At 55.3% G+C, this 12,349-nt stretch overlaps 1 protein-coding gene across 1 annotated transcript in view; it reads left to right on the top strand.

Annotated features, from left to right (window-relative positions):
- Window positions 1–12,349, top strand: part of CLEC16A (C-type lectin domain containing 16A) — a 204,378-nt gene that overhangs the window by 73,798 nt on the left and 118,231 nt on the right. The window contains exons 14-15 of the mRNA XM_040459036.1: window positions 8,792–8,914; window positions 12,146–12,255. Of these exons, the coding sequence (XP_040314970.1) occupies window positions 8,792–8,914; window positions 12,146–12,255 (233 nt within the window). The remainder of the gene's footprint in view (window positions 1–8,791; window positions 8,915–12,145; window positions 12,256–12,349) is intronic.

Below are 12,349 nucleotides of genomic sequence, written 5' to 3'. Positions count from 1 at the left end.
TTTCCACACTGGCCGCTGGGAACATGAACTCTTGTCAGCATTGTGTGAGCCCCAGATCGTTCCACCTGCTGCGTTCCAGAAAGTCCTTCCCTTCCGTCACATGCATGTACAGAGCAGGACTTAGCGGACGCCTCAGATGGACCGTCTGCAGCTCTCTGGTCCTCCCTCCTCTCGGTTCCAGTCGCTTGGCCCCTCTGAGCTCCAAACTCTGCCTTCTCGACAGAGGGAGACTGTGGCCTTTCTTGGGATTTTCTCTTTCTGGGCCAAGGCCTGGAAACTCTTTCCAGACGGTGAACTGGAGCGGTCCCTGGGCCCGCTGCCTTCGTCTCCTCCCTCACAGGGTCACCCTCCAGCGCTGCTGCTTGCCCTGTCCAGTGTGTCGTAATCACTGTTTTATGTATTTTGCCTAGTTTTCTAGTTGCTTGAATCAGGAGGCTAAATCCAACCCAGCCTGGCTGAAAGCCATGGCACTTGAAAAAGCTTTATTGTGGTCTAATCGATGTACAATAAACTGCACATATGGAGAGTATACTCTGTGATAAGTTCTGACCTATGTTTGCACCCATGAAACCATCACCACAATCAAGACAGCGTGCCTATCCATCACCCCAAACCTCTCCTCCTGCCCCTTGGTCACCTTCCCCCTGCCCGCTTTCACCCCTCTCCCCAGGCAGCACCGAGTTGTTCCTTGTCACCGTAGATGAGTTTGTCCTGCCTAGAATTTTACGTAAATAAAATCGTGCAGTAGGTACTCTTATTTTGTATGGCTTCTTTCATTGGGTGTGATTATTTTGAGATTCGTCACGTCGCTCTGTGTGTCGCCGGTTCGTTTCTTCTGACTGCCGAGTAGCTTGCCTCCGTGTGTTCATCCATTCGTGTGTTAATGGGCACTTGGCTTATTTCCAGTTCTTAAGGGTAAAGTACTAGGAACATTTATGTACAAGTCTTTTATGGACATATATTTGCTTTTTTCTTGGGTAAATACTGAATCATACAATTGGTCTAAGTTTGTTTTTATTTAAAAAAATTTTTTTTTCAACGTTTATTTATTTTTGGGACAGAGAGAGACAGAGCATGAACGGGGGAGGGGCAGAGAGAGAGGGAGACACAGAATCGGAAACAGGCTCCAGGCTCTGAGCCATCAGCCCAGAGCCCGACGCGGGGCTCGAACTCACGGACCGTGAGATCGTGACCTGGCTGAAGTCGGACGCTTAACCGACTGCGCCACCCAGGCGCCCCCTAAGTTTGTTTTTAAACGTTTACTTATTTTGAGAGAGAGAGAGAGAGAGAGAGAGCACGCGAGCGAGCATGCTTAGGGGAGGGGCAGAGAGAGAGGGAAAGAGAGAACCCCGAGCAGACTCCATGATGTCAGCACAGAGCCCGACGTGGGACTCGATCTCAGGAACTCTGAAATCGTGACCTGGGCCAAAACCAAGAGTCAAGACACTTAACTGACTGAGCCACCCAGGCACCCCAGGTTTGTTTGTTTTTAAGAAAAACTGGCACATTTTTTCCCTAAGTAGCTGTATAATTGGCGTTTCATCACCAGTGTATGACGGGTCTTCACATCCTTGCCAATACTTGTATGACACTCGTTTTGATTTTTGTCATTCTAATAGGTACGTAGCAGTGTCTCATTATGATTTTAGTTTGCATTTTCCTAATGCCTAATGATAATGACTTTCTTTCTGTGTGCTTCATTTGCCACTCTGTGTGTCTTCTTTTTTTTTTTTAAGTTTTTAACGTTTATTTTTGAGAGAGACAGAGACAGAGCGTGAGCAGGGGAGGGGCAGAGAGGGAGAGACACAGATTCAGAAGCAGGCTCCGGGCTGTGAGCACAGAGCTCGACACGGGGCTCGAACTCACACAACCGTGACATCATGACCTGAGCCAAAGTCGGACACCTAACCAACCGAGCCACCCAGGTGCCCCTTTTCTGTGTGTCTTCTTTGGCGAAGTATCATTTAAAATTTTTTTACGGGTTGTTCGTTTTCTTAATTGTTGAGACTTGAGTTTTTGGGTTTTTTTTAATAATACACGTTCTGGGTCCTTTATCAGATGAGTGTCACAAGGATTTCCTCCCAGTCTGTGACTTGTCTTTTCATCAGCTAACAAGGTCTTGTGAGGAGCAGACCTTTTTAAATTTCCATGGAGATCCTGTGGCACTTTTTCTATCTCTTTTTCTCTCCATATTTTCCCTTTCATTCTGGACTGCCTGGTCTTTAAAGGTAGAGACCATGTCTGTCCCGATGGCCTACCGTGGTACCCAACTTAATGGCTGGCAGCTGGTCGGCACTCAGCCAAAGTGTGTTGACTGATCGGCTCTCGGCCGTGCGGCGGCTTCGCTGGGCTGCTCTTTCTCTTTCTGGTAGCCCGAGCTCGGGGCCTCAGCAAGGGAGGTGTCGTCTTGGGGGTGGGGATGCCAGGCTCCAGGGGGCAAGGGGCACTTTGTCGTTCTGGTGGCTGGCTTTCCTGACGGGCTTCCTTCCTGGAGCCGGAGCTGTGTACCTGGGAGGGAGGCGCTCCCTCATCCAGTGCTGGGCCCTGGAGGGACCACCCCACCGAGGTCCTGCCTGGGGTGCCTCCCTTTCTTTCTTGAGGCTCCTCCTCTCCCCTTCCTCCTCGACATCGAAGGGGATTTCTTCTTAAAAGAGTGGAAGTGTATAATTGAGGGAATTTAATTCCTTCTTCCATTTCCTGCTGGTGCTATTCATTTATTTCTTCCCTCAGCCTCCCAGCAGAGATCTCGGGAGCCTTATTTATTAGATGCCAGGCACTGTGGTTAATGTTGCGAATGCGGTGGTGAACCAAACACATACTTTCACAGACATGACTGTGGCTGCTGTGGAGGGAGTAGGGCGAGAGGGGTGGGAGGTGACGGCAGTATGACAGGCAAGCGGGGACACACGGAGGTGAGGAGCTTTGATTGTGTTCTGACGCAGTGGGAACTCCGAAGGTTGTTCAGGCAGGAATGCGTTGTGCAATCTACATGGCTTCCGTGTTTACCTTCTGTTGAAAGTGACCGCTTTGTCTCAAATCTCCTTTGGTTCTGAAAGACTGTCAGTCACGAAGAATTTGTCCCTGAAGTTACTCAGTTACTTAGGGCACAGCTGTGTGCCGGGCAGCGTGCTCAGCCTGGGGGCCCACAGACTCCAGGCTGACCGAGGCTGGGACCGCCGTCCGCTCATCAGGCGGGCGGGCAGCAGGCGAGGGTGGGCAGGGCGCCCCGAGAAAGGGGTGGGCTGGAGCCAGTCTGCGGGCATTGGGTGGGCAGTGACGGTGAACCGCATCCTATGGGCTGGGGTGGGGGGTGCTGAAGGTGGGTTCATCCGGGAACTGATCTGACCTCTGTGCACCCCTTAGAAAGGGTTCACCGCAGTTCAGCCAGAAGACGGGCAGAATGGAGAGATAATGGGCAGGCGTGGGCAGTGTCGAGGAGGTGAAAGCGAAGGGCTTTGTCGTCATCTCTCAGGTACGTGCCACACACTTCCTGTGTGTGAGGCGTCGTTCTGGGCGCTGGAACAATCTGATGAGCCTCCATCAAGTGAATGAGAAGAAATCGGGTCGTGTTGTGACAGAGAATGCACCAGCGGTGGTGGTGGTGGTGGTGGTGCGGGGGTTACTAGCTAGGGGGGTCAAGGGACGCTGGCCTGAGGAAAGAATATGACAGCGGAGGCCTGAAGGGCGAGAAGTCCCCTCTGCCAGGATCCGGGGCAGGTGTGGTCCAGGCGAAGGGAACAGTGCGTGCAAAGGCCGTGATGTCGGCGAGAGCTTGCAGGTTCAAGAAGCAGAAAGTGAGGCCAAGCAGAGCGAGGCACTGACCAGCCGGGTGGGGACCAGATCTCGGAGGGCCTTGAAGGCTATGAAAAGGAATTTAGATTTCATTCCAAGAGCAGTGGGAAACCCTAAAGGACTTTTAAGTAGAAGAGTGACATGATCAGACGGACGTCTTTGAAGACCAGTCTGGCTACCGGGTGGAAAGTAGACGAGGCGGGTGAGGGAGAGGGTTGCCGCAGGGGATGTGGGAGGCCCAGTAGGAAGCCGCCCCACCCGTCCAGGTGAGGGCTAATGTGGGTTGAATCAGCATGTTGGCTGTAGAGATGGAGAAGACCGGAAGGTTTTACGGTATGTTTGGAAACTAGAAATAGGACACGCTGATAGAGTGAATGGGACACTCGGGCAACTGTGTGGGGCCATTTACGAAGATGGGGAGACGAGGGGAGGAGCAGGGCTGGGGGAAGGGAGTCCTGCCTGGTTTGGACGGGAGGGAGCACCAAAGGAGGAATCTAGGTGATGCCCGGGTCCCTGACCCTGCCACTGGTGGTCATTTCTAGAATCAGCGAGCGTGGGCCATCGAGCAGGTTTGGAGAGGAAGCTGGACGCTTCATGTGTGGCACCTGGGAGCCCGGTTCCCGGGGGACCCCAAAGGAAACTGCCTAGTGGGAAGCTGCCATCTGGCTTATGCTCCAGCCCTGGCCTGCGAGCCCAGGGTCTGCATTTGATGGGGGTCTTTTGGCTGTTGGTCAGCTGGTTTTTTGGTTAGGCAGCATGCAGTTAGCCAGTTAGCCGCACTTAACCTTCAGCCTCTCTCTTCTAGATCCATACCTTCCAAGCAGGGCCCCTAATGAAATGGTCTCTCTCCGATAGATTTTTCATCATAAGACAATTTTAACATAAAAGCAATGTTAATAAAAACCAAATGTTAGCTCAGGCCTTCCAGTAAATCATAATAGATTAGATGCTGCACCGAAATGAATACCCCACTGTGGAAAGGGTTGACCGGTTGGAGGAAGGCACTCGTTGTGATTCAATTGGGCCACATAATGAATTCTGGTTCATATCTGTAATAGCAAATGCAGCCATCTCTCCTTTGTCAGGTCTGCAGAGGCCTGGCCCGAGGGAGGGGGGTGAGTTCTGCAGCTTTCGTGTTCTTCAAGGTTTCCCTACTCCACCCATCACCCTCTCGCGCCCTCCATTTATCATTGTTTACCCGAGAGGAATCTTGGGCTTTTTGGGTTTTGTTTTATCTTGCTGAGAAGTTACTGGAACACAGATGAGAGGTATGGGAAAGGTTGAGAGGTAACAGGATAAAGGGAGGCTTTCGCCATGCAGAGAGCTGGCAAAACATCATTCCGGATCTCCAGTGACACATAATCAGAACTGGAAGTACATTGGAAATCGGCCCAACATCTGGTTAGCTTTCGAAATAGTGGGTCTATAGTTTTCCAAAGCTGGCAATGCTTGCGTGACTACAGCCAAGGAGACCTCGGCCAAAAGAAAACAAGTTTTTTGCCCGTCACTTACCCGGTTCCGTTGTGGTCTCTTTATCCAGGGTTGTCTGTCTCCGTCTTTCTCTGTACCTTTGGTCTGGGTCTTTTCTACCCCTGTCCCAGATGGGGGCTATTGCTAAGGAGGAAGAACCCAGAAATCAGAACTTAGAGGGGAAGCTTCTGACATCATGGAGCCACACCCTTGCCTTCCATTTCGGACTTGCTGGGTCAGTTGGGGGTTCTGTCCCCACCCTCCCCCCAACCCCGTGGTCCCTGGGTGGAAATAATGCAGAGGGAGACCCTTTCTGACTCACTTGGACAGAGAGGGATCTGACCCCAGCGGGGAGGGAATCCAGAAGCGTGTGGTCTGCTGGAAGTCTGAACGTGCTCGCCCATCTTCTCAGGCCACGTGAAGCACATCTGGGTTTCTTTGGAATTTCTCTATTGCTCAGCACTTAAGGGTTGAAGCAAATAGGACAGTGTATTATCCACAGTGTTTACTTCAGTCGGAGTTTGGAAATGGCTTGCAGAGGAGCTCAGGCTTGCAACAAAATCTGCCTTTTAGTGCCTAAAACCTGTGTGTGTGTGGGGGGGGGGTGTGGGTGTGTGGAGGGGGTGCGTGTCCATGCACACATGTGCGCCGTTTTCCTGTTCACATGCATGTTCTGGTCATACCGTGACATTGGCCTTGTTAATAACAACCCTCAGCCACTAATTGGTTTGAACCCAGAAGAATGAAGCTTTTGAATTGCCACACGGGCCTTGAAAGCCAAGGTCTGGAATGGGATAATTCAGAGTAATGGGGCGGGGGACGGGGGTGGTGGTTAGAGGCCACGGTGGGAGAAAGAGAGAGATGGGGAGGAAGTGAGGCACCTGGCCCAGGAGGAACTTTGGGGAAGGAACAGAGACGTTCAAAGGGGTTTTTGCAAATTTTTCCATGTGTCGTATGGAGTCGATCCCGTTCTCTGTCTCCCTGTTGGCCGGCAGTAAAATCCACCTCACGTAGAGTGTGGGGAAGAGTGCCTTGAGGAGAGGGATCGCCTTGAGTGGCCGGGGGGCAGTGGAGACCACTCCAGAGTAGGCATGAAGGAGCACAACCGATTCACGTCGTCTCCCGCTAGCTGCCGTCCCGGGATCTTGGCGTCCAAGCCTTGCCCGTCCCTTTCCCCCAACGTCTACCTCGTCGCTTCCTTCCAGAGTCCCCACCTCCACCCTCCGCAAGCTCTTGCCCACGCCTTGCAGCTGCTGCCTGTGAAGCTCGAGGCAAATGCTCGCTCCTTCGGGATCCTCCCTGGGTGGCGCATCCCTGAGTCGGCCCCCAAACAGCATAGCATTTAGAAGTTAGCTGGACCCTGTCCACCTTTGGAATCTTCCTATTCTAACTGTGCTGCTTCCTTGCTCTGTGGCCTCGGAGACGTGACTTAACATCTCTGGGCCCTCATTTCCAACTAAAGGGGGAGGTTGTGCTGGACTCTGGTCCTGTGAAGTTGTAGAAGGAACTGTTTCAGTCCCTCGGGGTCCCCTCCCCCCTCCACCCCCCCACCCCTCCGCTTCACAGAGAGTGGAGTCGCCACTTGAGGAAAGTCATGATAACCGTGGAGTGTTTTTCTTCCTGTCGAGAGAGGATTTGGCCACAGATTTCCTCATTTTTTGACAAATTCTCAGGGAGTGGGGGCCCTAATAGGAAAGAGACAAAATGGAGCTCGTCATGGAAGTTCAAGAACCGGTTCAAGTCCCTGACTGTCCCAGTTCTGGTGACCACTGCTGCGTCCCCGAGGGAGCCAGCGGCTGGGCCCCCTCCTGCCATCCTCGCTGAAGGGGGCCGAGAGATGGTCCGGCCCAGGAGCACTTCTCCCCTGGAACCACTGGCTGCCAGGTCCCAGGGAGCCAGAAATGGGAGGATTAGAGCGATGTCAGGATGGTGTTGACATCTCTGGGGAGGAAAAACGGACACCAGAAAAATTTCCCTTGATGTTCTTTTTGCCATTTAATAAAGCAGCGTGCGTCGGAGTTAGACTTTTAGCATCAAAATGGGATCTAGAATCCGCAAATTGAATTTTCCTCGCCGTCAAGTGTTTTGACGGAGCCGCTGCTGGTGAGGCGGGAGAGGGAGAACGGCCCAGCTCCAGCCCTCAGGCCGTCCCTCACCCGTGTCATCTCCCCGGCATGGCTTAGCCTTTGGTTCGGAGCTGGAAGGAATTCAATAAAGCAAGATATATTGTTATGGTTTATTACGTCAATGCGTGTGTGGAGGAGTTACTTAGAATCCAGACAAGCAGCTCTTCAGTGCTGTCCTCCACTGTTTTGTCAAGGTTCTAAATGAAGCGTCATCTAGTACTCAAGGGGCCGTATTTCAAGAGTTCCGAGAAGTGTCACCTTCCCCCTTTGGTAGAATAACAGGAAAAGACGTGCTTCAAGCGCAAACAATCCATTCAGCTCTCCAGCCTTGGATCAGGCGAACCATTTGTCTCTGTAAGTGTATTTTTTCAGAGCCACCTTCGAAGGGGGGGTAAGGATTCGGGGCCCCTCTCCGCACCTGGCCTGCCGGAGTCGCCCTCACAGGTCTTCTCCTCGCCCGGCCCCCCCAGGTTCCACTTCAAGGAAACTGACACTCACTGCCCAGCTGGACTCTGTGCCCTCGCATTTCCTCTTCACAGCCCCCTCTCCCGTGTCTTGTCTGTTGTGTTCGAAACGCCGTCAGTGTTTACTGGCAGGAAAAGGATTCCTTTGCCACTTGAAGGTAGATCCGCGCCGTGGACCTCTTTGTATTTGCGCCTCTCTGTCGCGAGCGCTTAGCCCGGTCTCTCTTCGCCGGCCCCGCCCCTCGCCTGGTGCGGTGCCCCCCACCCCCCCGCCTGTGTGCTCGTTGAGTGGCCGGCCCCGCTCATCGAGTTCTCTGCCAGGAGCTAGAGGCGCACCTGCCGGGCGTGACTGCGGTTTCCTTTCCGTCCGGTCGCTTCGTCTCCGTGTGCGTTTCCCCCACCGCGGAATGTGTCTGATAATGGGCGGCCTCTGGTGGCACACAGGCCTAGCATGAGGTGGCCGAGTGGCACGTCGTGCAGAAGTCACTCCTTTCCCGTGTCCCCCGATTGTGTCCGGGAGCGTGTCACTTTTCAGGGCTGGCGTGCCTTCCGCACCTCCTAAGGATCCGCCGAGTCCCGTCTTTAACAGAGAGAGCAGGCCTGGGCCGCGATGAGTTGACGCAAGTCAACGATCCTTGACTAAAATGTAAAAGCGTTGTCTTTTTTTTTTTTTTTAACACCGCCTGTCAGCGTGGCGGCATGTTGATTTCCAGCTTACACGTGGGGATAGAAAATGTATGTTTTGATATGTACTGATTCAAGTTCCATTTCGGAGAACTGTGCAGTGAGCTCTAGTTCAGGCAGCACCGGTCATGGCAGAAGTCACGGAGATGGACCCTGGGTCGCCGAGGTTGGGCAGTGCCTCCTGGGGCGCCTTTCAGGATGAGTGTGGTTCTCATGAGGCGGCCCCCTGACAGCTCGCCCCTTTGTGCGTTCCAGGCATGGATCCTGAAAAACTAGAGCAAATCCAGCTCCCGGTGCCCAGTGCGGCCGACAAGACCACCTACAACCATCTCCTGGCCGAAAGACTCATCAGGATCATGAACAACGCTGCCCAGCCAGGTGCCTGGGGTGTGGCTGCTCACAGGGGCAGTAGAGTGAGAGGGACCGGGCCGCCGGACCACGCACCAGGAGCCCTGGGGCCTCGGCCTGGCCTTTCTGAGAGCGCAGGCAGATTTCAGCTCCTCCCTGGGCCACCCATACCGCTCTGTCCATCCGCATCTTCTCCTCGGGATCTCCTCCTCCTTCCTCCCCTGTCTTTCTTCTCCTTCCGCACCCAACCCTTCTTGTGTCAGTTTTGCCAGCGTGTGTCACCCTCCTCTCGGGGAGGCCAAGGCCACGTTTGAGCACGAACCAGCCTGAGAGTGTGTACGAGGGAAGTTTGGAAGGTTCGGATCAGGGGCCCTTGATGGTACAAGACCTGCCCAGCGTGTGGCACCCGTCAGCCCAGTTCTGAGGTTTTGGCCGAGGATCCTCAGCCAAGACAAGGGCTAGAAATAACAGGAGGGGTGACCAAGCACAGTGATTCCTAAGTGGGGACAACTTTGCCCACAGGGGACGTTTGACAGTGTCTGGGGACATTTTCGGTTGTCACAACGTGAAGAGGTGTTACTGTTGGCCTCCAGGGGTCAGGGATGCTGCACAGGACAAGAGCACAGGACAGCCTCCAATGACGTAGGATTATCTGACCCAAAACATCAGCAGTGCTGAGCTTGAGGCACCCTGATTGCCAGGCGGGTTCTCTGCAGAGGCAGGGGGATGGGCCATCAGGGTGTGTGAGAGGGCACAGAAACGGGCCCAATGGAGATGTGGCCTGGTTAAGAGGGAACCACTGAGCGGTACAGTAGGAGCAGTCAGGCGATGAGCCCACGTCAGGCTCAGGAGAAGGGCAAGGGTGGGAGTCGTGATAACAGGTGAGGACTCCAGAAGTTAAGGGGCGTGGGCTCCACAAAGCGGCCAGAGCCCCTTGGAGGCCAGAGGGGCCAGAGCCTCCATGACCTCGGGGAGGGTATACAGAGGCTTGGGGGGATGGCTCCACGGAGAAATGTTGATCGAGTGCCTCCTGCTTGCCAGCCACTGTGTGCAGATGATGAGGGTCCAGGAAGTACAGGACAGGTGTGGCTCGTGCCTTCCAGGAAGCCATGGCTGGGCATCCCGGACTGCTGCGACTCCACGAGGAGATAGAATCTCGAGCTTAGGGGCGCTAGGGGCTAGAACTAACACTGTGGCACTCACAGACATAGGGGTGGTGTTTAAAGCCACGGGAGAGAAGAGAGGCATATCGGGGACCAAGCCCTGGGCCACTACAGGTATCTCAAGGTGATGCAGAGGGACAGCCAGCACGGGAGCCTGAGCCGGGTCCCACACGGAAGAAGAGGGGCAGTGAGAGAGACAGGTGTGGCTCAGGACCAAGGGCACTTGGTGGGGTCAGTTTCTACCGAAAGGTCCAGTGTGGGGAACAGAGGTCGTCCCCGGGGACAGTGGCTCAGGGGGCAGTTGGCAGGGGCTCTGTCAGCAGGTTGGCTCGGTGGTTGAAGATGGCAGAGCGTGGCCTGGGTGTTGGAGAGGAGCCTCCGGGGTGGGGAGGGACGGCAGCCCCTTAGCGGGGCCAGTGGCAGGAAGTCCGCGCCTGCCAGGAGCTTGCAAAGGAAGAAGGGTCTCGGTGGAAGATCACATCCCAGTCGCCTGGAGGGGGCCGCAGGGGTGTCGTGGCTGAGCCAGGGGGGTTCCGCGGAGGGGCAGGCAGCAGCGAGACTGAGCCCCGGAGGGCTGGGGGGGGGGGGGGGGGGGGGGGTGGCGGGTCCCCACAGCCTGCAGGGCTGTGTTCGTGCCGGGCCCGTGGGGCCCTGAGAGAGAGCCTCGGAGCTGAGACCAAGCAGCCTCTCCCAGTAGATGCTTCCCTCTTCTCCGGTTCCCCTCCTGACACGTGAAGCAGGAAAAGGATGGGCAGGGAGGTGAGCACTCGTGCGTCTGCCTCGAGTTTTTCCCAGTAGCCTGTCCCGGTCCTCAGGGTTCCCAGGGCCTCAGGGCTGCAGCCTTGAGACTTCCTCCTCTCTTGGCCCTTCTTCCACATCGAGCCGTCTCCCCAGAAACGAGCTTAAAGACGCAGGGAGGAGTCTGCCTAAGAGCAGGGTGCCCTCCCATCAGGCAGTCACAGATGCTTCTAGGAGCTGTGCTCCACGGGGCTTTTGGCATTCAGAGCCCCTGGAGTCCACTGCCGCCCGGGGTGAACCTTTGGACAAGTCACTTCACTTGTCTAAACCCCGGTCTTTAGAGTGCCCATAGCGGTGGGTTTTTGTAGAGACTTCTGAGGGAGGGGTCCGTACAGTGCCCAGCGCGGTGCCCGGTTCACAGTTGCACGGCAGGTGGATCAGTCATGGACAGAAACCCATACTCAGACTGGCCGAAGCAATCCAGACAGAAACAAAACTACTGGCTTGTGTGACTTGAGGTCTTCAGTGCCGGCTTCAGGCGCAGCCGGGTACCGAAGCTCAAGTTGTTAAGACTGTTTCCGGACTCTACCGCTGTGTGTGTGCCCTTCTCTCCTTGGGCTCTGGGCCTGCCAGACATACTCTGGGCGGTCTGGGGGAAAGGGTGCACTGTGGGGGAGGGGGTGGGCAGTTTGTAGAACCCCGAACAGAAGATTCGAAACTCTGACGAGGGTGCGGGGTGGCCAGTGTGGATCCCGGTCTGGTGCCGCTCAGGCCCCACCACTGTGCCCGTGCTGCTCTCGGCCCGGCGCGAGGAGAGGTTCTCTTGCCCGGTGGTTCCAGCACGGTGTGGAATTGAGCCTTATTGGCTGACTGGCTTCCTCGCCCGTCCCTCCCTCAGTCACCGTGACCAGAGGGATAGGGCATCTGACCAGCCTGGCCGATGTGCCTGTCCCTGGGACAGAGGGGAGGGACCAGCTGCACCCAAATTGCATGCCCAGGAGTGGAGTTGGTGATTCTCCAAACGAAAGTGGGGGTGCTTGTTCCTGAAAAGAGGAAGGAACCCAGCCAAGCAGAGCAACCACAGACGGCCACTTTTTCAGCCTCCAGTAATAAATAGTAACAATCTTTTTCCTGCCTCCTCTCCCCTGATAAAGGGGGTGCAGGGGAGTACCTGGCATGGGCGGTGTGGGTACATTCTATTGTCATTGACTGGGGAGGGGTTGGCCCGTGGGTTTCCCTCCGTGTCCCCACTGGGTGTCCAGGGCCTGTCACCTGTTAACCTCAAAGCGATAAAGGCGAGAAGCTGTCTTTGAGGGCTTCCCGCCAGGGTGTGCGAGGCTGACCCAGGTTTCCTGTGCAGATGGGAAGATCCGGTTGGCGACGCTGGAGCTGAGCTGCCTGCTCCTAAAGCAGCAAGTCGTGGCCAGCGCGGGCTGCATCATGAAGGACGTGCACCTGGCCTGCCTGGAGGTGAGGGCCCCGCCCCCGCGGCCCCGTGTTCCACCAGAGGGGAGGAGGCGGTGGGCAGGAAGCTGCTGGATCCAGATCGGAGCCCCAGCGTCTG

The sequence above is a fragment of the Herpailurus yagouaroundi genome, unplaced genomic scaffold (assembly GCF_014898765.1).
Source record: "Herpailurus yagouaroundi ecotype Mexico unplaced genomic scaffold, PumYag 222, whole genome shotgun sequence".
NCBI classification, from domain to species: domain Eukaryota; kingdom Metazoa; phylum Chordata; class Mammalia; order Carnivora; family Felidae; genus Herpailurus; species Herpailurus yagouaroundi.
The sequence above is the reverse complement of the archived record's forward strand: the minus strand, read 5'-3'. Positions and strand labels throughout refer to the sequence as shown.